This window comes from Chinchilla lanigera, unplaced genomic scaffold, assembly GCF_000276665.1.
Source record: "Chinchilla lanigera isolate Chin_1 unplaced genomic scaffold, ChiLan1.0 scaffold00021, whole genome shotgun sequence".
Classification (NCBI taxonomy): Eukaryota; Metazoa; Chordata; class Mammalia; order Rodentia; family Chinchillidae; genus Chinchilla; species Chinchilla lanigera.
The window spans coordinates 17,894,115-17,917,237 of NW_004955422.1; the positions used below are offsets into that span (position 1 = coordinate 17,894,115).

General features: G+C 46.1%; 1 protein-coding gene and 1 long non-coding RNA gene across 2 annotated transcripts; one reads left to right on the forward strand and one right to left on the reverse strand.

Moving 5' to 3' along the window:
- Positions 1-4,119: 4,119 nt before the first annotated feature.
- On the forward strand, positions 4,120-19,325 carry LOC106148501. The gene is made up of 2 exons (XR_001234019.1): positions 4,120-4,408; positions 18,381-19,325. It is a non-coding gene; the product is annotated as an uncharacterized LOC106148501 (long non-coding RNA).
- A 788-nt stretch (positions 19,326-20,113) lies between these two features.
- Positions 20,114-22,804, reverse strand: Gstp1 (glutathione S-transferase pi 1). The gene is made up of 7 exons (XM_005384308.2): positions 22,653-22,804; positions 22,371-22,406; positions 22,003-22,109; positions 21,805-21,892; positions 21,364-21,467; positions 20,565-20,672; positions 20,114-20,379 (listed from the first exon to the last, which is right to left on the reverse strand). Coding segments are annotated over exons 1-7 (633 nt in total). The 5' UTR covers positions 22,654-22,804; the 3' UTR covers positions 20,114-20,190.
- Between the last annotated feature and the right edge of the window lie 319 nt (positions 22,805-23,123).

The following is a 23,123-nucleotide window of genomic DNA, read 5'->3' on the forward strand; positions in this document are numbered from 1 at the left end:
AGTATTGGGTTAATTTTATCCCTTAGTTATTGCAAACTGATTGGGCCCATAATGTCCCAAAGGAGTGTACAGCAAAGGCTAAATAAAAGAGGCAAATGGAATAATTTCAGGGCTCCAGAGGATCAGAACCCTCTCACAAAATGTGAGATTCTCTCAGGGCTAAGACAAAGACCTTCTCTGGGTAGCCTGTATTTATTTAGTTATCAGAAGAAAGGAAGGGAATACTCAGGAAGGGCAGGAACCACTCAAGGACTTCTCCAAGTAAGGTATTAAATTAATCCACTCAGGAGTGAGATGCCTGAGGCTACAGTCTTTATCTAGTTGAGGTTGGATCCAGGTGTCCTTGGCTGTGACCTTGTCTTATCCTTTGAGGCTTTCTGGCTTCATCTGCCATTACAGGCCTCAGCAGGGACCAGTGATTCACAGAGGTTCACATACTATGAGCCCACTACCCATCTCCAGACAAGGAGCCTAGGCCTTGGACGGTTTCACAAGTAAACATGGAAAGCCAATTGGTTAATTTCAGTCTGCTCAGAGCTGCTTTATAGTGGTCTCCATCAGTGTAGTGTTGTGTATGAACAACCCATGTCCTCCTGATATTCTAAATTATCTCTGGATGACTTACAATACCTATTCCTAATACAGTGTAAATGCTATATACATCAGTTTTACTGTATTGTTTAGAAAATAATGACAAGAAAATGTTCTCCATAAAATTCTTATAGTTGTTCGGCACAGAGGCAGTTTTTTGTTTTTGTTTTTGGTACTGGGACTCAAACTTAGGACCTCGCGCTTGCCGGGCAAGTGCTATGAGGCAGTTTTTCTCCCCCACAAATATTTTCAATCCACCATTGGTTGAATCCCAGGGTTTAGAGCTCATGGGTATAGAGGCTGACTGTGTACAAGTATATTTCATTTTGTCTTATTGTAATCCAATCAGCATCCCTCTGCACAAGCTTCTTTCTTCACTTGTCCCTCTTGCTTCCAGATTCTACACTTCTGGTTTCTTTTGATGGCCAGCAGGGCATTTTGGATCCAGCTTCACTCTGAGGGTAGAAACCTGGCCTCAGCTACACAGACCCAGGGCCTGGCCCCAGCCCCATAGGTTTAGCTCAGCCTGCCGCTTGCTTCCTGGCCAACACCCAGGCATCACCCCCCCACCCCACCCAACTGTCTTCCTCCCATTTCCCTGCTTTGGAGAGAGTTTTATTTCCCATGGAGCTCCTTTTTTTTATCTCTTTGAGGCCAAGATTTCATCATTCAAGTGTTTTTCTTCTCTGATCTGGATGTGCTTGAGAAGGGTGGAGTGGAGTTCATTGTACTGTTGTCCAGAACTGGAAATCTCTCTAATGTGAACTTAAGAAGGTGAAGCCTCGAGGCACGGTGGTGCACGTCTGTAATCCCAGGACAGTGGGAGGCTGAGGCAGAAACATTAAAAGTTCAAGCCCAGTCTGGGCAATTTGGTAATTTAACGTGACTCTCAAAATTAAAAAAAATAAATAAGTTAAAGTCAATTGTTTTGTTCATGGCTGGTGGGGGGAGCACACGTGGGACAAGGTCACCTGTGGGACGAGGCACACAGCACAGGAATGATGCAGCTCGCCAAGGTCCCCTGCCTGCTGCAGGCTCTCAGCTCTCCGGTGTGAAGACAACTCCTGCCAGCACCTCAGCGTCCCTCTTTGGCTGAGGTCTCAGTTGGGCACAGGTCCAAGGTCCCTGCACCTTGGCCACCTGTTCTGTACCTCCCTGCAGCAGACCCTATTCCGACGCCAGCTGGTCAGGTCTGGGTATCTGCACAGCCCAGCCCCCTGTTTGTGTCTGGCATCCTGCCTACATCCTCTTTGTCTTTCAGCACAAAAGCTCGAGTCTGTTTTTGCCCAGCATGGCCCTTGATGACTATGTGGGATGACACACACCAAGAGGAGCTTATGCACCCTCTGACAAATTCCAAGCTGTTAGAAATATGAAACTTCCCCTTTCCTCACAGGTCCAGTTTTAAGAGATGCCAGGCCCTGTCTTATAAATCTACAAAAAGAAAAGAAAGAATCCCCTGAGTTTTCTGCTACATTTGACCTGTTCATCTTCTGTTACATTTTCTTCCTCTTCTGATCACTTTGCACTTTGCAAAGATAATTTCTTCCCATGATGCAAAACTCAAAGCCACCAAGGACACATAGAGGCCCCTTTGTTGCTGCGCTGGGTCAAGAGGCCCCCAGCCAGCAGTTCTGGCTTCTTCCTTCGACCATGCCTTTGCAGCACCATTGTAAATCCATGAGACAAGTAGGCCACTGGTTCCAATAGATGGTGCCTCTTTTTCATAACTTGCTGGCTGTTCTGCAATTTTCCCTTTGATTTCTTCTTTGATGGGAGTTCTTTCAAGAGTTGTTTTATAAATGTACAGGTGCTCGGGGGGGGGGGGTTTATTTCCTGGTTTTGTTACTTTGAGTTTTATTGCTTTATAATGTGCAATTGTTGTTTGTATTGTTTCTCTTTTGTATTGTAAAACTCTCTTTGAGGCATGGTCCGTGGTTATTATAGAGAATCTCCCTAGAACAACTGAAAGGACGGTGCCTTCTCTGTTTTTCTGTTGCAGTTGTGCTTTTGTTTTTATGTGCGGCTTTGGGGATGAAGCCACAGCCTCGCACATGCTAGGCAAGTGCTCTAGCACTGAGCCACATCCTTTAAAAAAAATTTTATTTTCTATCTTTTTTTTTTTTAAAAAAAGACAGGGTCTCATAGAGTTGCCCAGGATGAACTGTAACTCGCAATCCTACAGCCTCAGCTTCCCACGCAGCCAGGATTCCAGGTGTGTACCACTGGGCTCCGTCTGCTGCAGAGTTCGAACCCTGTGTTGAGAGCTGCCAGCATCCTTCTCTGCTCATTAGCTTTTGGTCCAAATCTGTAATTTGGTGATAAAGCCTCAAAACTGTAATTGCCCCACATGTCTCCTACATTCCTGAAGGTAGAAAGTGTGGTTTGGGTTTTCGTGGTCTCTGTGGCTTGCGGGGGTGGGGACAGTTCTGACAGATGGGTGGGGTCACCCACTCCACCACCCAAGTCCTTCCTCTTCCATCAGATATTGCAAATATTTCTTTTGAGTTGATTGTCTCTCTGATAATCTGATAAACAACAATGATCCCTGTACAGGAGAAATCTTAACGTGGTCGAATCAAGTTTATTTTGGGGGAAGGGCTTCAGAAATTCATCCTCAGCTGGGCTTGGTGGTACAGGCCTATAAGTGCAGCATTCTGGGAGGCTGAGGCAAGAGGATCACAAGTTCAAGCCCAGGCAATTTAGTGACTTATTGAGATTCTGTCTCAAAATAAGAAAAATGGGCTGGGAATGTAGCTCAGTGCAAGGGCCTTGAATACTGCAAAAAACAAAAATTCATCCCCAGTGTGAGGTCCCACAGATATTTTCTTTATTTACTGTTCTCTATTAGTATGTTATTTTTTTCTTTCCCAAGTAGGTGAACTCATCCAAGCCTTCTCACCCTTGACATTGTGGACCTTTAAAGCCAGATGGTTCTTTGTTGTGCATTGCAAAATCCTGAACAGCATCCTTAGGTGCCAGAAGAGCCCAGAAGCTGTGGCAACAAAAATATCTTTACACATTGCCAAATATACTCTGGGGGACAAAATTGCTCCCGAATGAAAACCACTGATCTATTTGGACTTTATTGTATATTGTGTAAGGTAAAGATCCAGTAACTTCTTCAAAGCAATGCAGTAAATTAGCTTTATGAATACTGTCTATTAAATAACTTTCCTTTTCCAACTTACAGTCACGAGCTGCACAATGCCATTTTAATCAACAACGAAAAGCACCTATGATGATGATCCTGTATGATTATATCACTTAGTGTTGTCATAGCCATGCTAGTTTGTGTGAAGCCATTGTATGATGTTTTTGTTTGCTTTTTTTTTTTTTCTTTGTTTGTTTGAGACAGGATCTCACTATGTAGTTCAGGCTGGTCTTAAACTCACTATGTAGCCCAGACTGGCCTTGAACTTGCTATGTACCTCCTGCCTCAGCCTCCCAAATGCTGGGATTATAGCTACCACTCCCAGCTCTACATTGCATGATGTTTGCAAGGATAAAATTCACCTGGGACTGCATTTCTCAGACTGTGTCTCCACGTTCAGTGACATATGACTATTTTGTTGATGCTGGTGCTATGGCATCCCAAGTCCTTGTATATGCGTGGAGAGACTGGCTGGCTCTCACAAACTCATTTCTTCTTCCTAGGCCCAGAGCTACACAGTTTCCCAGCCTCCTTGCCTCCAAATGGGACAGAATTAAATATGTCACTTCCAGACCTGGGCAGCTGGGAGCAAGGATGTCTTCACCTCTCTCTTCTTGCTCCCTCTTCATTACTGAACCCACCCCCAAGTCCAACACCTGAAAGGTATGAATCTCAGCTCAACTAGGCAGTTCTCATATAGACAATCAGATGACAGCTGCAGTGGGGTCACCTTGAGGGCTTCGTCCTTACCTGGCTGCCCCCAGCTTCGTATCTCTCTCTCTCTGTACCTTCCCTGTCCCTGTGGCATCATCAGGGTTGCAGGTAGTAATTTTGCACAGTAATGAGTGTCACAGAGAAACTGCCAACCAGCGTGATCTTTTCTAACTCAGCCTGGGAGGCCTCACAGCATCATTTCTGCTGCACTGGGCAGCCACAAAAGCCCACCCCTTCCACGGAAGTCACAGAACAATCAGAGGGCCAAAGTGTTTGTGGACATGTTTTTAAATCACCCCAAAGAAATCTGACACAATTCCAAATTCCTTATCCCTTGTGATCTGTTGGTTTTTCTGTCTGGAAGGTTGCAGAGTCTTCATTTAATTCCTCCGAGCTCTGAAATTTCATGATTTGCTGTCACATCACTCTTGTGTCCCCTTGTCAGTCACTGTCTTGGACCTTCCATTCTGAAAGCTCGTATTTTTCAGCACTGGGAAACTGTACTGCATTATTCGCCCCATTTCCTCCCTACTGTTTGATTTTCTGCTTTCTTTCTTCCCTCTTTCTGGGCCTCCTCCAACATATTTCTTTTTTTTTATCTTTCCAGGCTTTTATCTTTTGTTCTATTTATATATAATATTTTTTTCAACTTTATCTCCTGAGGTTTTTCATGCCTGGTATCATATTTTACTTTCCAAGAACTCCTTTTTCTCTGGATGTTCTTTTAAATAGCCTCCCTCTTTTATATTCTGGATGTAATATCTTTTTAAAATCTCCCTGAAGATAATGATTAAAGTTCACTTAAAGTTTTGCATGTGCATAGCCTGCCTGGGAAATGATGGGAAGTTCTGCATGGAAGAGAGGCTTATAAACTTCAAGCAGGTTTATATGTCTGGTTGTGTTTTGCTTGTTTAGTTGGCTCTTTGGTTGTTGTTTGCTTGGTACTGGGGATTGAAACCAGGACTTCTGCACTGAGCTATATCCCAGCCTTTTTTAGTTTTTAATTTGAGATAAGGTCTAACTAAGTCACTAAATTGCCCAGGTTAGGATTGAACGCGTGATCCTCCTGCCTGCCTCAGCCTCCAGCTGTGCTGGAATTACGGGATTGCATCACCACCCCAGCTTCAAGGCAGGTTTGCTGGGTCACTGAGTCAGTTTCACTTGTCACCAGAAAATCCAGGTAGGACCCTGACTACACATGATTGGAAGGTATGGCTCACAGGACGGGGCTGGAATCTCAGGCACGACACCCTGCCTGGATTCCTGATCCACAGATGTGCACAGACGAATGGTGTTTGAAGTCACCAAGTATTAAGCTGCAGAGGATACCTGGAAACCTACTGACCAGGCTGGGTGGGCATGGGAAGGGTGACTCAGAGACAGCCTGCTATTGACTGATTGTTAGGAGCCCTTTTGTGAAGCAGGGCCCTTGGGTCAGAATTCCCAGAGGATGGCCATGTGTTTATGTGCATGAACCATCCTCAAGCCCTCCCTCAAAGCTTTTCACTATCCTAACACCCATCTGACAGTCTCACCCCTTCCAAGGTCACTGTCCTCTGCCCAGGACTGTGGAAGCTGACCTTGGTTTTCTGTCTTACCCAGCAAGGTGGACAGTAAGGGAGGCCACTTGAAGTTCAGTCTTTGCAGAGCTTCCTTCTGCAGAGTCCCTCAGGGCTGCCTCCTCTGCTGGAGCCAGCCCGCTGTCCTGTGCAGAGCTCTGGGGCTTTTGTCCTCAGAGACCTGGCACTGGCACTTCCCTTGAGATTAGGTGTGGCGAGGTATGGCAGATGCAGGCATGCTGATCTGGATCGTGACATTTCCCAGGGCCTCAGTGAAGTAGAAATAAAGCAAGAACAAATAAATAGCAGAAAGCTGAGGCAAGAATCTGGAAACCAGAGAAAGGAAAACTATGTCAAAAGATCAGAAAAATCAACAGATAAAGGTTGCCCTGCCCTCCAAGATCTCCAGGCATGCACAAAAGCAATGGTATATGACACAGGCCTGTTTGCATTACGATTATGACTACCTCACAGCAGGCTTTGGACACCGCTACACTTCCTCTAACATCCTCTTATGGTAAAAAACTCCCCCTCCTCGTGGGTAGGCTGTCAGGTACCCTGTTAGGCCATGGCTCCTGTCAATCCCCAGCTATAGAGCCTCCCATAATTCCAGCATTTAAGAGACCCAGTACTTGGCCTTATAGGGCTGTGAGCTCGTCTCACTGGCCCACTCTCACTCTGCAGAGTGCGCCTTCGCTTCTTTTGTTTTTAATAAATCTGACTCCTGTTACTGCTTTCGAGTGTCTTGACCAGTTTTTCTTTTGGGATACCAACAGCCTGTAAACATCTCCCTGCAAGACCTTCCATCCAATAACATCAGGGCCAGCTCAGGCAGGTCTGCTGTCACCACCTGCACCCGAGGCAGGAGCGTGGCTCACCCCTACAGACTCTAGTAGAATATCACAGCCAGGATACAAATGCCTCCTCCTCCACCCTCGGTGAGAGTTCCTGGAAGATTTCAAGCTGTTACAATGAGTTCTCTTGGGCACTGAGGGAGGGAAGTTGATATCCATTTTTTTTTTCCAGTACCAGGAATTGAACTCACGACCTTGCGCTTGTCAGGCAGGCGCTGTGCCACTGAGCTAAATCCCCAGCCCTAGCGAAGTTGATATCCTGATGGGCTTCTGTATGTGGGGTCTTCCTGGGGCTGATAGCAGGCTTTAGTCTGGGCAAGGCTCCCGAGAAATGTCTTTGCCCTCCAGGATGCCCCAAAGGGACCTCCTATGGCCCCGTTCCTTCAGCATCCTCAGGAGCACTGGAGGCCGTCTCCTGCTGGGCCTTCCAGCACTGACCTGTCTCTCTCTTTTGCCTGGGTCTCCCATGCTACACAGCCCCAAACCGCCTACTAAGCTGGGTTGCTCTCCTTGCCCCACCACTGCATGGTGAGGGGAGGAGGCAGACAGCCACCCGGACTGGGTGGTTGTCCCGTTGGGATGGTTAATTTCACGTGTCAGCTTGGCTGGGCTGCAGGATGCCAGACAGGCTGGTTATGCATGATTTCTGGGTGCACCTATGAGGATGTCTTTGGAGAAGACTCACATTTGAATCTGAACCGAATAACACAGATGGCCTCGCCGGTGTGGATACACGTTACCCAATCCACTGAGAAGAAAAAAGTAGCACATCAGACTTGTCCTGTCCTTAGTCTTTTTGGTGCTCAGGTGGTCTTCAAACCAGACTAGGATCTGGCTCTAGAGTTTCTAACTACACCCCTGGCTTTCCTGGGTCTCCAGCTTACAGACAGAAGCTCTATAATGCCATAAGCCAATACCATATAATAAATCTCTAAATATCCATGTATGTGTATATTCAAGGAACTGAGAACATGCCACCCCAAATATGCCACTCTGACATGATGACTATTTTGAGTTCAAGATGCTTGAATACAGCAGGTGCGTAAGAACACTCTGGCCATCCTCGTCTTAAAAGCTGGAAATGCAATTCCCACATGAAAGATGCTGTCCCTGCACTAGTAGAAGCATCACTCTTGTTATCAAGGACAAGATACTGAGGTCAAGGGAAATCTGTACAAACCAACCTTGTTACACACTAACCTCATGTTGCTATGTCCACCCATGTTCCATCTCCACCCAGTTAACTGCCTTTGCCTAAGCTCCTTGGCCTTTATCTCATCTTTACAATTTGCTACTCTTTGTCCAACTCAGGACATGTGTGTCCAGCGTTAGGTGCCTCTCTAGGTCTTCATCTCCCTGGAGGCTCCTGTGCCATGCAAACTTTTGTTAAACAAATCTGAATGCTTTTTTCCTGTTGACCTGTCCTGTGATAACTTAGTTCTCAGCCTCAGCCAAAAAATGAAACAAAAAAACAGGAATACAGGGGTAAATTTTTGCCTCCTCTAGTTTCTGATAACAAGGAGGGGATTCCCTGGCTGGGACAGTGCTTGTTTCTGAGCCGCTGTAGTTGAGGGATCCTGATTTGTGACAAAAGCCAGCAGAAGATAGGGAGTCTCAGCACATCACACTGCCAGACCTCTGGCTCGATAGACTCAAAGATTGGTAAGAACATCTCCTTGTCTCTTTTCTTTCCCTCCCTCCCTTCCTTCCTTTCTTCTTTCCTTCCCTCCTTCCTTTTTTTTTTTTTTTCTTTTGCTTTAAATTTTTTGAGATAGGATCTCACTGTGTAGCCCAGAGTGGACTCAAACTCATGACCTTCCTTTCTCAGCCTACCAAATGTTGGGATTACAGGTAGACTACTGCTCCTGGCTTCTCTTTCCCTTTCTAAGTTCAAGTTGAATGTAGAAAACATTTGGGTGGATTAGATCTTTGGGATGGCAATCCTGCCAGATTCTATTATGAGAGCTCTTGTTCCTATTTGCTCTCTCTCCACACAGAGTCATTGTTTTCCTTTGCCTGTTTTTTGTGTCACTGACGAGGAGGAGGACAACCATAGGGCAGAGCCCAGGCATGGGCCCTACAAGCCCTCCTAACAGACTAGGGAAGTGACAGTTCTTGCCAGGACTCTGCCTGTATAGACAAACTTTGCTCTGGGTCCCCAGTAAAATTGCAACAGCAAACAGAAACACTGAAACGACACCCAGAATTAGGAGGCAGATTTATTTACTTCAACAGGTACTGACCGGGATCATTCTCAGAATATCAGACCCTGATCTCTGGCAGTCTAGGGCTTATATGCGATAAGCAAGCAGGAAATACAGAGGCAGAATGGTTTGTCAGTTGGGGATTGGTCTATACAATGTGCATCATAGTGACCAGCTATGCGTCACAGTGACCAGCCGTTTCTAAGAGACAGAAGCAACCAGAACTGGAACCGGAACTATTACCTGGGCAACTAAGAAACTGAATTATACTGGCTGGGAGTGCATTAGCATCTTTATCTTATTTTATACCTTGAAAGCTTAGCTTTATGACCCATGAGAATATTCCCTCTGGTCTCTGTCAGCCAGAGACATGCATGCAGGTGTTGGCTGGTGCCGTGTTGCCAGCAGAGCAGACCAGGAATCCAAGATGCAGAGATGAGCACCACTTTCTTGGTCAGACCACACCAGCTCTCTGGGGAGTTTATCTTAATAATCCCTGTCAAATGGGCCCTTTTGCATCACAATCTCCACTGTCTTGTTAACACTGATTCTAAGTCACCCTCCTCATGCCCAGCATTAGTGGGTCTGTGGTACGAGAATGCCACTTTCCAAACACAAGTCTCAGTGCCTATGACCATGAAGGTCTTTGGATTCTTGGGCTACCTTTGAGAGTGATCTCTTTGGATCACAAAGGCTGTATCATCTGCACCCACTTCAGGGATACCCTTTCTGTCTATGGTAAAGATGTATTCTAAGCTTGAAGATTTACTGCCTAATCTTCCTATGAAAAGGCTTGTGATTGTGTTGGCTTTGGAATAAATAAACCCTTGAAGATCCCAGTAGGCAATGGCCAGACAATGGGTCCTTTGAACTAGGACAACTGCTACATCTAAAAAAAATTTTTTGAAGAGACCTCGTGTTAAACAAACTAAGAAAAAATTGAAAAGAAGACACAGGGTTGGGGATGTAGCTCAGAGGTAAAGCACTTGCTTAACACACAAAAGGCTTTGGGCTCCACACCCAGTACTGCAAAAAGAAGGAAGAAAGCAAGAGAGAGGGAGAAACAAAAGACTGTTCTGGATCATCTTAGAGAAAATCAAGCTGGGTGTGGTGGTGCACACTTGTAATCCCAGCACTCTGGAGGGCTGAAGCGGGAGGATTGGAGGTTTGAGCCCAGCCTGGGTAACAGCAACTTAGTGAGACCCTGTCTCAAAATAAAAAATAGAAAAAGGGGCTGGGGATGTAACTCAGTGCAAGAACCCTGGGTTCAATCCCTAGTACCACACACACACACACACACACAAATCCCCAAAAGTCAGTTAAATTCACACCTGCTACACACTGTCCTTTGTCACCCACCTATTCTCTCCTTTATCCCATCTCCTGGCCCCTGACCCTCTGGAAGATCTGTTGGATCTCTGGGTCCTTTCTAAAACTCTCTTCTCCAAATCTTGTCCCATCTCCCCAGCCAATTCCTTTTACTCCTAAAACTCCTCCAGCTCCTCCAGAAACCTCTTTAAACACCGAGCTGCTTTCATTTCCTTTTTCTGCAGGATTTACAGCAAGTGCTCTGGCCTGCGCTATAGGCTGCAATATACAGAGCACTTAGTCAGGAAAGAAACTTGGCAGAGGCTCCCACTGCTGCACCCAACAGCCTCCCTACTCCTGGGCTCTGTGATCGGATGGTCCAGACCTGCTGTATCAAGGCCCCTTGTGAATTTAACCTGGGCCCCACTACAAGGAGTTTGAGTCCACTGGACAGGAGCAGAGTTTTGCTTTTTGTGGGGTTGATGGCTGATGGAGATGGGATCCAGGGTCTCACATGTGCTAGGCAAGTACTGTACCACTGAGATATATCCCCAGCCCAGTAGCAGAGCTTTAAAATCACAAAGGCCTTTGCTCCAACTTGTGGAAGATCTTAATACATTTAGAGAGGAGTTGGCAAGGCCATTCATAGCCCCCCTTGCAGGAATCCCCACTGACCAGTGTGGCTGTTCTTCCATGCATGACTACACTACAGGTACCAAACAGGGCAAGTGGCCTTGGGTGAAAATGCCCCCACAGAGGGAACAGGTGGCCAGCAATTTTCCTAGGCCCTCTCTCTCAGTCTCTTTTGGGTTGCTATAACAAAATATCCAAGGCTGGATGTATTAGTCTGTTTGTTGTCACTGTAACAAAATACCTGAGGCAAACTAATCTTATGAAATTATGCAGCTTATTTAGCTCACATTTTGAGATTCAACATGCAAACACATGGCTGTGATTATTTTTGGTCAGATCCGGCCTTTTTCCCTAGAGCAGCATAGATTCTGACACAAAGCCTTAGACCCCCTGGACCCAAATATAGCCATCATTTTCTGTCTTCTTAGAATCTGGCCTATAAGAGTCCTTTTTCAAACCCAATCAGATTTCTTTCTTAATAGCTCAGACACCTCTGACCTCCCCCACAGGACCCAGCTTAATTCTTGCCCTGACTTCTGAACCCAGTCCAGATCAAAAATGCTGTCAACTCGGAGAACTGCACTCATGTGGGGAAGCTTGTTTGGTGAAGACTGAGGGTTCATCAGGGGGCTTGGATGTCATGGTGCTGGGGAGAAGCCTCTTTTGGACTCATTTCTGACACCAGATCTGTTAAAAGATGCACTTGAGTATCTTCACATTTTAGAGTTGGAGCATTCAGTGATTCATGAGTAGGAGCAGCATCAAGTCAGAAGTGGCCCATGCTCCACAGGGAGGGCAGAGGGGACACATCTCTAAAATGTTCTCAGAAGCAAGACAAAGAAAATGATGTTGACTGGTCAGAGTGGAAAGCCCCTAGTTGGGGGTCGGTTTCTGATTGGAAGATTCTAGTCTCATTTAACTGTTTCCATTGGGCATGGAAGGAATTTGTTATGTAGGAATATAAAGTGCTAGAGCCATCCCAGATGAATGGCTTCCCAGTTAGGATGTTTTTAACACTTCTCTGATGCTATGTCAGCTCTCTTCCAAGATCGTAAGACATAGGACTACTCTGCAAGATGACAGAGCACCTATGAACAAGCCCCATTAGCCACCCCTCCCTCATCTTGCCTCACTGTAACACTTAAAATTGCTACTGTATTGCTCTTCTTTCCTGGGGCAGAACCCCCTCCATTCCACATGGCTGCCTTGCAGCTATAGTTATAGGTTCAAAGCCACAGAGTACCTCTGAGGACCTCTTCGATATACCTATGAACAATACAGACTTACTTCTAAATTGTAACAGTTCTTGAATGTGAACTTGCCCAGAGACATAATCTGACTTTGTATACTTTCCCCCCATGAAACATTGGAGGCATATTCTCTGCCCAGTCTAAAACCATCCCAAGCTGCATAACTCACAGCATTTACTAGAGCTGGCATGCTGAAAAAAGGAATTGCGACTATTTACACTGATTCTCTTCAAGCTTTTGGAGTCTGCCATGGTGTTGGCACTATATGGAAGTCCCATAGATTCTTAACCTCTTGCTGGCCTTCCTGTTGCCAATGGACACGTAATTGCTTCCCTTTTTTAACTGCTATGGTACGAGTGTATCTCCCAAATGCATGTGCTTGAAACTTAATGTAACAATGTCACCATTTCCACCCAGTTTACAAAACTGCCTTTATCTCTGACCCATATTCTTGATTATCAGATAAATGCCCCACGGTCTGAAAAAGAGATACAAAGAAGTGCCATACAATTGTCAAATGGATTATATGTTGTATCAAAGGGACCACTTGTGGCCCCTTTTTTAGGACCTTCGGCTTGCACTTACCTGTCATCAGACGGGGCCTATGGGCAGATGGAAGGTAGTTAAAGACCTAAAAGTGGCCAGGCGAGATGGTGTACACCTGTAATCCCAATATTCTCAGAGGCTGAAGCAGGAAGAGCTCAAGTTCCAGTCCAGCCTGGGCAATTTAATGGGACCTTCTCTAAAAAATAAAAAATAAAAAAGCTGGGCATGTAGCTTAGTGGATAGGTCCTGGGTTTCCTCCCCAGTACTACACATACATGCAGTGAATCTGTCAGGGCCCAGGCTTTTCTTTGCTGGTAGGTTTTTTAATTACATCTTCAATTTCACTGATTGATATTGACTTACTTAGGATTTTTATATCTTTTTGATTCAGCTTTGGTAATTTATAGGTATCTAGTAATCTGTCCATTTCTTCTGCATTTTCCATCTAATACAAGTTTTCAAAGTAGGTATAGATGATCTTCTGGATTTCTGCAGAGTCCATTTTAATTGCACCCTTTTCATTCCTAATGGCATGGATTTGAGTCTTTCCTTTTATTGATAAGGTTGGATAAGGGTTTATCAACTTTATTTAATCTTTCAAAGAACCAACTTTTTGATTCATTGATTCTTTGTATTATTTTTAGTGTCCAATGCATTAATTTCTACTCTGATCTTTATAATTTCTTCCCTCATATGAGCTTTTTGGTTTAGCCTGCTCTTCTTTTTCTGGAAGTTTGAGGCACATCATTAAGTTGTTTATTTGAGCTCGCTCTGTTTTCCTGATATTGGCATTCACTGCTATAAATTTCTGTTTTAGGACTGCTTCCATTGTGTCCCATAAGTTCCGGTATGTTGTACTGTCATTATCATTTAATTCCAGAAACTGTCTAATTTCTTCTTTTTTTTTTATTTTAAAGAATAAAAGAAGGATAACATAATAATAGGGGGGACTTAGCAAATTACAGACAAAATGGTAGGAAATTATCAATGGTTATCATTTTACATATTATTGTCTACAAAATAGTAATTTCTTCTTTAATTTCATCTGTGACCCATTGGTTGTTCAGGAGGGTGCGATTTAATTTCCATGTGTTTATGAAGTTCTTGTGGTTTCTGTTGCCATTGATTTCCAATTTCATTGCACTATGGTCTAATAGTATGCATGGGATCGTTTCAATTCCTTTGCATTTACTTACACATGTTCTGTGAGCTAGTATGTAGTCTATTTTGGAGAACATCCCATGTACAGCTGAGAAGAATGTGTATTCTGATGTTGTGGAGTAGAACACTCTGTAAACATCTACTAAGTCCATTTGTTCAAATTTTGGTTCAGTTCTAATATTTTGTGGTTAATTTTTTGTCTAGTTGATCTGTCTTTTTGTGACAGTGGGGTATTAAGATCCTCTAATACTATTAAATTAGTTCTTATTTGATTTTTCATGTCCATTAATATTTGTTTTGTACAGTTGGGTGTACTGATATTTGTTGCATATATATTTATGATTGTTACCTCTTCCTCTTGGGTTGTTCTCTTTACAAGGATACAGTGACCTTTATCCCTCTTAAACAGTCTTGGCTTGAAATTTACTTTGTCTGCAAAGAGAATAGCTACCCATACTTTTTTTCTGGGTTCCTGTCACATGGAGTATTATTTTCCATCCTTTGACTTTCAGTCTATGATTTTATTTTTTAATTAAATGTGTGTGTTTCTTTCTTTCTTTTTTTTTTTTTTTTTTTTTTTTTTTTTTTTTTTTTTTGTCTTTTTGAGACAAGATCTCACTATGCAGTTCAGGCTGGCCTTGTGCTCACTTTGTAGCCCAGGCTGGACTTCAACTCACAATGATTCTCCTACCTCAGCCTCCCAAGTGCTGGGATTACAGGCATGTGCCACCAAACCCGGTGTTTTAAAAGTGTTTGTTATATGCAGCCTATTGTTGGATCTTGCTTTTTGATTGATTCTGCAAGTTTGTGTCTTTTGAATTGAGACCATTAACATTGATGGTTACAGTTGCTATGTATTGATTTGTCCTTATCATGTTATTTTCCTGTTGTTGGCTCCTCCCCTTTTCCCTCCCTCTGTTCAGTTGTTTGCCTTGCCTGGTGGGTTCCTTCTGTTGAGGTTCATGGACTTGCAGTCCTTGTTATCTCTTTCTAGAATGTTCTTCAAAACAATTTGAATTGCTAGTTTGGTAGTCATTAATTTCCTCAGTTGTTCTTTTTCATGGAAGTATCTTATTTCTCCATCAGTTTTCAAAGTTAGTTTTGTGAGGTGCATCAATCTGGGCTGGAGGTTCTTTTCCTTTAGAACTTGAAATACTTCATTCCAAGCTCTTTATGACTTGTGGGTTTGCATTGAGAAGTGTTCTGTGATTCCAATGGGGTTTCCTTTATAGGTGATTTGTTTCATTTCTGTAACAGCTTTTAAAATTCTATTCTTGTGCTGAATTTCTGGAATCTTGGCTATGATATGCCAGAATATAAATTTTTTTGGATTGTGACTAATTGGAGTTCTCTATGCCTCACTTTTCTGTATGTCAAATTCTCTTTCTCTACTAGGAAAGTTTTCTGCCATGATGTCTGTGAACAGATTTTTAATATCATTTGTGCTATCTCCTGCTTTTTCATTGACTCCAATCAATCTGAAGTTATTCTGCTTTGCCTCACCCAGCAGCTACTGGATTGATTTCTCATGGCCCCTTGCTATTTTTGAGAAATCTTTCTTTTCATGATTGCTAACCACAACTTGTCTTCTATATCTGAGATCCTGTCCTCACATTGGCCTAATCTACTGCAGATACTTTCAATGGAATTTTTATTCTCCTGGATATCTGCTTGAATCTGCCTTATGGATTCCATTTCTTTCCTATGCAGAGTATTCATGGCTTCCATAATTTTCTTAAACTCCTCTATTTTTTTAAATCTGGATCTGCTCTAAAGTCACCAAACATGGTTTTCATTGTGGACACCATCTCTGCAGTTATCTGATAAATTATTTCTGATTTGATTTTTTTCTAGCACCTCATTCAATTGCTTTGTTGTTACCACTTCAGAGAGGCCAGGTGGGTGGCTTTCAGATTGTCCCACCTCATTGCCCCTTGAGTTTGTCTTTGGTGAGCTGGATGTCTGGAGTTGCATCTTGCTTAAGTGTCTTCTCATTTTCTTTTCTCTTTTAGTTTAATTCCTGGGGTCATGCTTGTAAATTGCCTATGGTAGGTTGCTTTATTGCTAGCATTTAGAACCCTTAGGAAATAACTACTTCTCTGAGGTATCTTCCAGATGTAGCTGGTTTTTAGGTTTTGAGTCTGTTGCAAGATCCAACCTCTTCAATTTGTTGGGGATGAAAAGTTGCTGCCTTTTTTTGGCCCAGCTCCTGATTCTCTGGCACTGTGCCACAGTATTTTCTGTGACCCTTAGTCAATCTCAGTCTTTTTGTGTGTGTGTGCGTGTGTGTGTACCAGGATTTGAACTCAGGACCTTGCGCTTGCCAGGCAGGCACTTGTACCACTGAGCTATATCCCCAGGCCAGTCTCAGTCTTAGAATACCAGGAAGAACAGTTATTTAGAACAATTATGTCACTTTTGGCTATAATGGTACCATCAGCAATAACAATAGCATCAAACACAACCTAGAATGTGATAAACTGAGGTAACCATTAATTTGCCACCTTTAACTATATGAACTAGATTTGTGGTTATATAACAAACTCTAAAACAAACCAGAAAATTATATGTAGTATATAAGTTCTTAATATGTCAATTTCTCCCTCAGAGGTTAAAATTTAAAATGGGTTCGGGAGAAAATAGAGAAGTGGAAGAAAAGGAAGAGATTAGAAGTAAGGCTGGAAGACAAAGGGGGATCACACTAACTTTGGGAAACTGGCGCAGAACACTGGAGGGAAAGACAGAAAGAAGAGGTTTTTTAAAAAGAACAGTACAGAACCACAACCACAGAAAAGCTAAAAACCACATTCACATTTGTATAAAAAAGATCAAACAATAAAGGAGAAAAAAAAACCCACAACAGCAACAACAACAAAAACAAGAGAGAGAGGGAAAAAAAAGTCCACTTCCAGCTTTGTCTCTGCTGTCACTGATAGGCAACATGGAGACAGAGTCTTGATCTGTGTTAATTTATCCCAGCAAGCCAGCACTAGCTTTTTGTCAGGGTAGTGGATAATCTCAGTGAGCCTGCACCTTGAGGCCAAGACCAGACTCATTTGGACTGCATCCATGAGCACACCTTCCATGGGCCTGAACTCGGCTGGGAGCCCCGAGAAAGAGGCAGCAGCCACTCTGAGTTCTGAGCACAGTGGCTCCTCTCCAAGATAGCTCCCAGCCAATTGCTCTGTCCCACATGTGATGACTGAGCCCTAGACTCTCACTGCCAGCTAGTGCAGTCCTTCATGTCCATTGCTCCCCTCCACTGCTGCATCTCTCCATGGAGGCCTCTGGGGTCACCAGCAGTCACCATGTGCCCACAGGTTTGAACCACTCCTCTCACACAGTGAGTCCCATCTCAGGGAGAAGACACTGCTGACTACCTCCTTCTTCATTGAAGTTTCTTTCTTCACTCTCCCTGTGGGCTTTAATTTGTACTTCAGATCCTTCCTGGGTCCAGGAGACCCACTTCCCTCCTTTTAGTCTTTCTCACATTGTTATATTCCAGCATCTGGATGGTGACTCTCAGAGAGGCTCTTTCTGTGCTGCCTACCACTCCACCATCTTGGTGCTCCCTTCTCTTACTAGTATTCTTGGAACATACTACCAATAGGTAAAAAGGGCACGACCTCTGCTGATTTGCCTTACTACCTATTTCAACCAGGAGATGGGTCCATCAAAGATTTGAAAGAAACCACACTGTCTTAGTTATTTTATTTTGCTGGGACAAAATACCCCACATCCACAAATTAAAGAGGAAGAAGTTTATCTGGGCTCACAATTTTTAGAGGTTTCAGTCCACAGTTGGCTGGCTCAAAGTCAGGGTGGTATGGCAGAGGAGAGACAGTCCATGGCAGGGCAGGCAAGAAGCAGAGAGGAATCAAGGGAGGAGGAGAGAGATATGCCCTTCTAGGCCACACCCTAGTGACTCACCTCTTCCCAGTAGGCTTCACCTCCCAATATCATCAGTGAACTAATCCACTGATGGAATCACACTGCTATGATCCAATCATTTTCCCCAAGTCTCACCTATAAGAGCATGAGGCTTTGTGGGGACATACAGATATAAACCATAACATACACTCATACATAAACACACACACACACACACACACACACACACACACACACAAATTGAGTTGGAGGGATCAGATGAAAGGGCTGCTGAGCACCACCATGCCATCAGAATCAAAGAAAACCCCTCCTGGACTCACACACACCACACCAAACCCCACCCAGATGAGCTTCCCAGTCATCTGGGAGAGCATCCCTATGGATGACTTTGAAGGATTTCCCCTTACAAAAATTGTGCTGGGGCTTTTTTTCTTCTGTTCTTTCATTCCCATTTGAATCTATGTTCTTCTCCCTTTGCAGTTACTCAGCTACTAAACTATTTCTTTTCTCTGCAGCCAATAACTCAACAGTGAAAATGAAGGAGTTCTGGATTTGCCACCCTAAAACATGTCAGTCTGACATACTGAGTCTTTTGAGGTAAAGACACTGGAAAAATAGCAAATAGGTCATTCTGTTCTTCTTTCTTCTCAAAAGCAAAGCTTGAAATTTCCTTATGGAAGAATCTGCTATGGCTTGAATATGTTTTTTTTTTTTTTTTTACCAAAATGTACATTCAGATTTAACTGTCACCATATATTGGGGCTCTGAAGAGTGTTATGGATTAATGCTTATCTTGTGGGGATGGGGGGGCAGAGTAGTTATCATGGGACGCCGGTTCTCTCTGGCACACATGCTTCCTTTCATAAGAGCCTGTGTGCCCTTTTTGTCATGAAACCCCCAGCAGAAACAAAGCAGATTGTAATGCCATGCTTCTGCACTTCCAGAACCACGAGCCAAAATAAACCTCTTCCCTTTATAAATTGCCCAGTTTCAGGTGTTCTGGTACAGGAATAGAAAACTGAAGACAGAAGGGAAATCTGTGCCAACATAGCTTATAAAACTAACCCTCACTTTTCTAGTCACTTCTCTGCCACTGAAAGGGAAATTAAAATTTTAAATAAAGCGTGCCAAGAGTGCCTGCCAAAACCAGATGGACATGTCCAGAAAAGTCTGATAATGGGACATTTCTTCCTTTGTGCAACCCATACTTGTTTAACTGATGGCCTTGCAGTGTAATTTCAATGTAATAGGACATTTCTTCCTTTGTGTAACCCAACTTGAGATGTTTAAATTCCCTTAGTAACCCGTGATGTCACCCAACCTTCCAATCACAATGTGCCAAATCTGCCTTTGTACCGCCCCACTTGCCCTCCCTATAAAAGTCCCAGAACCCTGCTAGGCAGGGCTGACAGAGATCCCAGTCAGGCCCACCAGTGTAATAAACTGCCTCCTAAACCTTCTTGGTGCCTTTTCTTCCCACGTTTGGTCTGTTTTCGGTAATACCAGAGTAACAGTAATTTTGGCTTTGTTCCTCTTCACAATTTTTTGTTCTGTGTCCCAGTTACAGATGTTCAATACTAACTGCAGTTGAGTCTTCATTTTCTTATAAAGGTTCCTGTGCCATGTTGGGGTTGTATTACATTTGAATTTTTTTCTCTGTTGATGTCTCTCAATGTATTTCACAGGCCTAGCCAAAACAAAAAACAAAACAAAACAAAAAGACACCTCGGAAAGGTCAGAGATAAAATCTTGCCTCCTCTGTGGTTCTGTTTCTCTGGAGAATCCCAACAAGTTCAACAGTGTGGTTTGTGTGCTCACGGTGAACCAAAAATCCTAACTCAGCTGAACAGCAGGGTGACCCTCACTGGCCATGCATGGACTGGAGCTGCTCAGCTCCCCTGCCAAGTCCACGATGGGACGGACAGTCCTCTCACCTGCCAGCCCAGTCAGTGCCTCTCCAGCTTCTGCTGCTGGGTGCCGGCTGGTCTAGTTCAAGTAGACGAAGCTTCCTCCCTTGCTGGACTGGACTCCTCCTCCAGGGCAATGATCTGGAGGATCTCTCTTCTTTTTTCTCCCTCCTCCCACCTCCCTACTCTTCCTATTTCTGAAATTTAGGAAACTCAGACTTCACCAAAGGCTCCAGAAAGACCCCGTGTCCCTGGGTACACCCTCTGCTCCTCTCTCCCCAGCCCATCATGGGAGGGTCCCAGAGTTCTCTCCCTATGAAACACAGTGCTCACAGCCCAGCTTTGGTCTTAGAAAATTTATTGGTGCTGGGAAAAGGGAGGTGAGCAGCCCTCGCTCTTCTAAGGACCCCACGAGACTTCACTGTTTGCCGTTCCCGTTGATGGGCCGGTTCACATGGTCTGGGGAGGCCAGGAAGGCCTTGAGCTTGGGCCGGGCACTGAGGCGTGCCACGTAGGCCGAGAGCAGGGGGAATTCATCCAGGCAGCCGGGGGCCAGGACCTGGTGGTTCAGCAGCAAGTCCAGCAGGTTGTAGTCGGCAAAGGAGATCTACAGGTCAGGGGGTCAAGGTGTCAGTCAATGGGGGCGGGCTAGGGGTAGGGGAAGGGGAGTGGGGGGCAGAGAAGCTGAGCCCACCCCCTAGGTCTGTCCTACTTTGCCATAGGAATGACTCAGATCTGTTTCCATCTATGAGGAGAGGACGGCATGGAAGGACACAGGTGGGGCAGACTCACCTGGCCACCCACGATGAAAGCCTTGCCCCCCTGGTTCTGGGACAGCAGAGTCTCAAAAGGTTTCAGGTGCCCAGGCAGGGCCTTCACATAGTCACTCTTGCCCGCGTCCTGTAGAAGGATGCCAAGGCTGTGCGTTCTCCTCCTACCCTCCCAGCATGAGGCCCTGCTCCATGCGAGACACGCCCCATTCCTCTGCCCACCTTGGAGACCCTAGGAGCCCGGAATGCGCCTGTTTGCCCCCGACACCCACCCCATTACCAAGCCCTGCCCACATGAGCTGCTCCCTCACCCATTCTACCTTTCCATCCTTGCTAGGATCTCCTAGCAGATTACTGCAAAAACCTCAGAGGCGGCTCCTCTGAGGGTGTTTCCGGACCTTACGTTCAGACATAGCCTTGCTCAGTCTCTTCAGTGGCCTTCCCTACTCTCGGGAAAGTCCACACCAGAAGGTTCAAGACCTTAAGGACCTGGCCTCCTCCCCACCTCTACAGCCACACCGACACACCTGTACACACACACTCGCATGCACACACTCTGCCCCTGCTAATTGGCCGCAGGTCCCAGGTGAGCTCAGACCTGCACCCAGTGCCCACCTAAAATTACCAGCACCTCATCCCAGAAACTGGTACAGATTCCCCTCCTCAGGCAGCCATGGGGAGCCACCTGTTGCTGGAGCGTGGCCCTAACAGCCTAACCAAGGAAAGGGCCAACCAGAGCCGTGTGAGGGCCAGGATGAGGGCACAAGAGCCCCCTCTTTCATTCATCCCCACAGTGTCCCCTCTCAGGTGCTCAGGCTCACGTAGTTGGTGTAGATGAGGGTAACATATTTGCAGCGGAGATCCTCCACCCCGTCGTTCACCACATCCACCAGGGCTGCTTCCCGCTGGTCCTTCCCATAGAGCCCTGGGGGCCGGGAGAGTACACAGCATGACTAGCACCTGATCTAGCACCCCCCAGCCCAGGCATGTGGCTGTCTTCGGGTCACAGTCTGCGGGGAGCAGAAGTAGGGTGGAAAGGGAGGGGGAGCCTAACACACAGCTGGTACTCAGAGCTCGTGAGACACTGCCTGGCACAGGGCCGGGCAGAGGACTGGGCCTGCACCGTGGATGAGCAGGGTAACCTGTGTGTCTCTGCTTCTACTCTGGACTGGACTGAAATGGGTGAGGCCTTGAAAGCAGATGCTCAGGGTCATGGCTGATGCCTACCCGCTGCCTGAACTACCCAGGGCCTCAGGACTCACCGAGGGAGCGGCCCAGGTGGCGCAGGATGGCGTTGGACTGGTACAGAGTGAGGTCTCCGTCCTGGAACTTGGGGAGCTGCCCATATAGCTGCAGGGGAGAGGAGTTCAGCTCTGTGAGGGAGATAAGCTTGGCTGCCCTTGACCTCCTCACAGTCCCCTAAGGCCTGACCCTTCCCCCACCAGGGTGCAGTCACTCACACAGGAAGCTTTGAGCTGGCCCTGCATCCAGGTCTCCATGGTCACCACCTCCTCCTTCCAGCTCTGGCCCTGGTCAGCCAGGAGCATGCGCATGGCCTCACAGCGCCCTGGGTGTAGCGGACAGGGGTGTGAGGAAAGTGTGAGACCCAGCCTCGCAGCAATCCAGGAAGGGGTGCGTGCTGAGGGTAGGTGACGTGGGAACAAAGACTCCCGATGACCAGGTGACCAGGGGCGGCAAAGGAGGCCTGGGATCACATCCACAAGTAGGAGGTCCAAGGCTGGGCTGGGGTCCTCCCCCAAGGGGATGGGGGTACGCGGGCTGCAGCCCCCATGCCTTTGCCTCCCTCCCTCCAGGCTCAGCCTCCTACCTCGAACCGGGAAGTACACGATGGTGTAGGGCGCCACTAAGGGGAACAAAAGAAGACTGTTAAGAGTCTGGAGAGCGGAACCCGGCGCGCCGCACTAGCCCGCCCTGGGGTCCGGTCCCAGTCTGGGCGCTCTGGGCCCCCAACTCCGCCCAGGGTTCCCAATCGCCGTCCCAAAGCCGCAGGCGGCCTGCCTTTTGCAGGTAACTCTGAATCCCCCAGGAGTGCGGGCACCGCGCCAGCCGCGCAAGGGGATCCCTCGGAGGCCTTGCGGCGCCGACTCACTGCCTGCTGCGTAGACCGCGGCTTGAACTCTGCAGACGGCAGCTGCAGCGTAGAGCTCGGTGGCAGCGGAGCTCGGGCGGAGGCCTCGCGGATGCGAGGCCTTATAAAGGATGTTCGAAAAAAAGGGGGAGTTGCCCCGCCCCGCTCCGCCCCCGATGCTGAGTCATCGCGCGAGCCACCTTCTCCTGGCCGCGACACTAACCCGGGAGTCTTCCGCCTTTTGCAGGGACCCCGGTTTCCGAGTCAGGCATCGAAAGTGCAGTAGCCCTTTCAAAAATAACACCCACTTTCCCAATACGCACTGCCCTGTATATGCACACAACTCTTCCACAGACTCACTGTCTCGCACAAACACATACTCATGCAAAACTATTCAAACTTTCACGAATTGATCTCTCTCTCTCTCTCTCTCTCTCTCTCTCTCTCTCTCTCACACACACACACACACACACACACACAGTGGGAGGATCT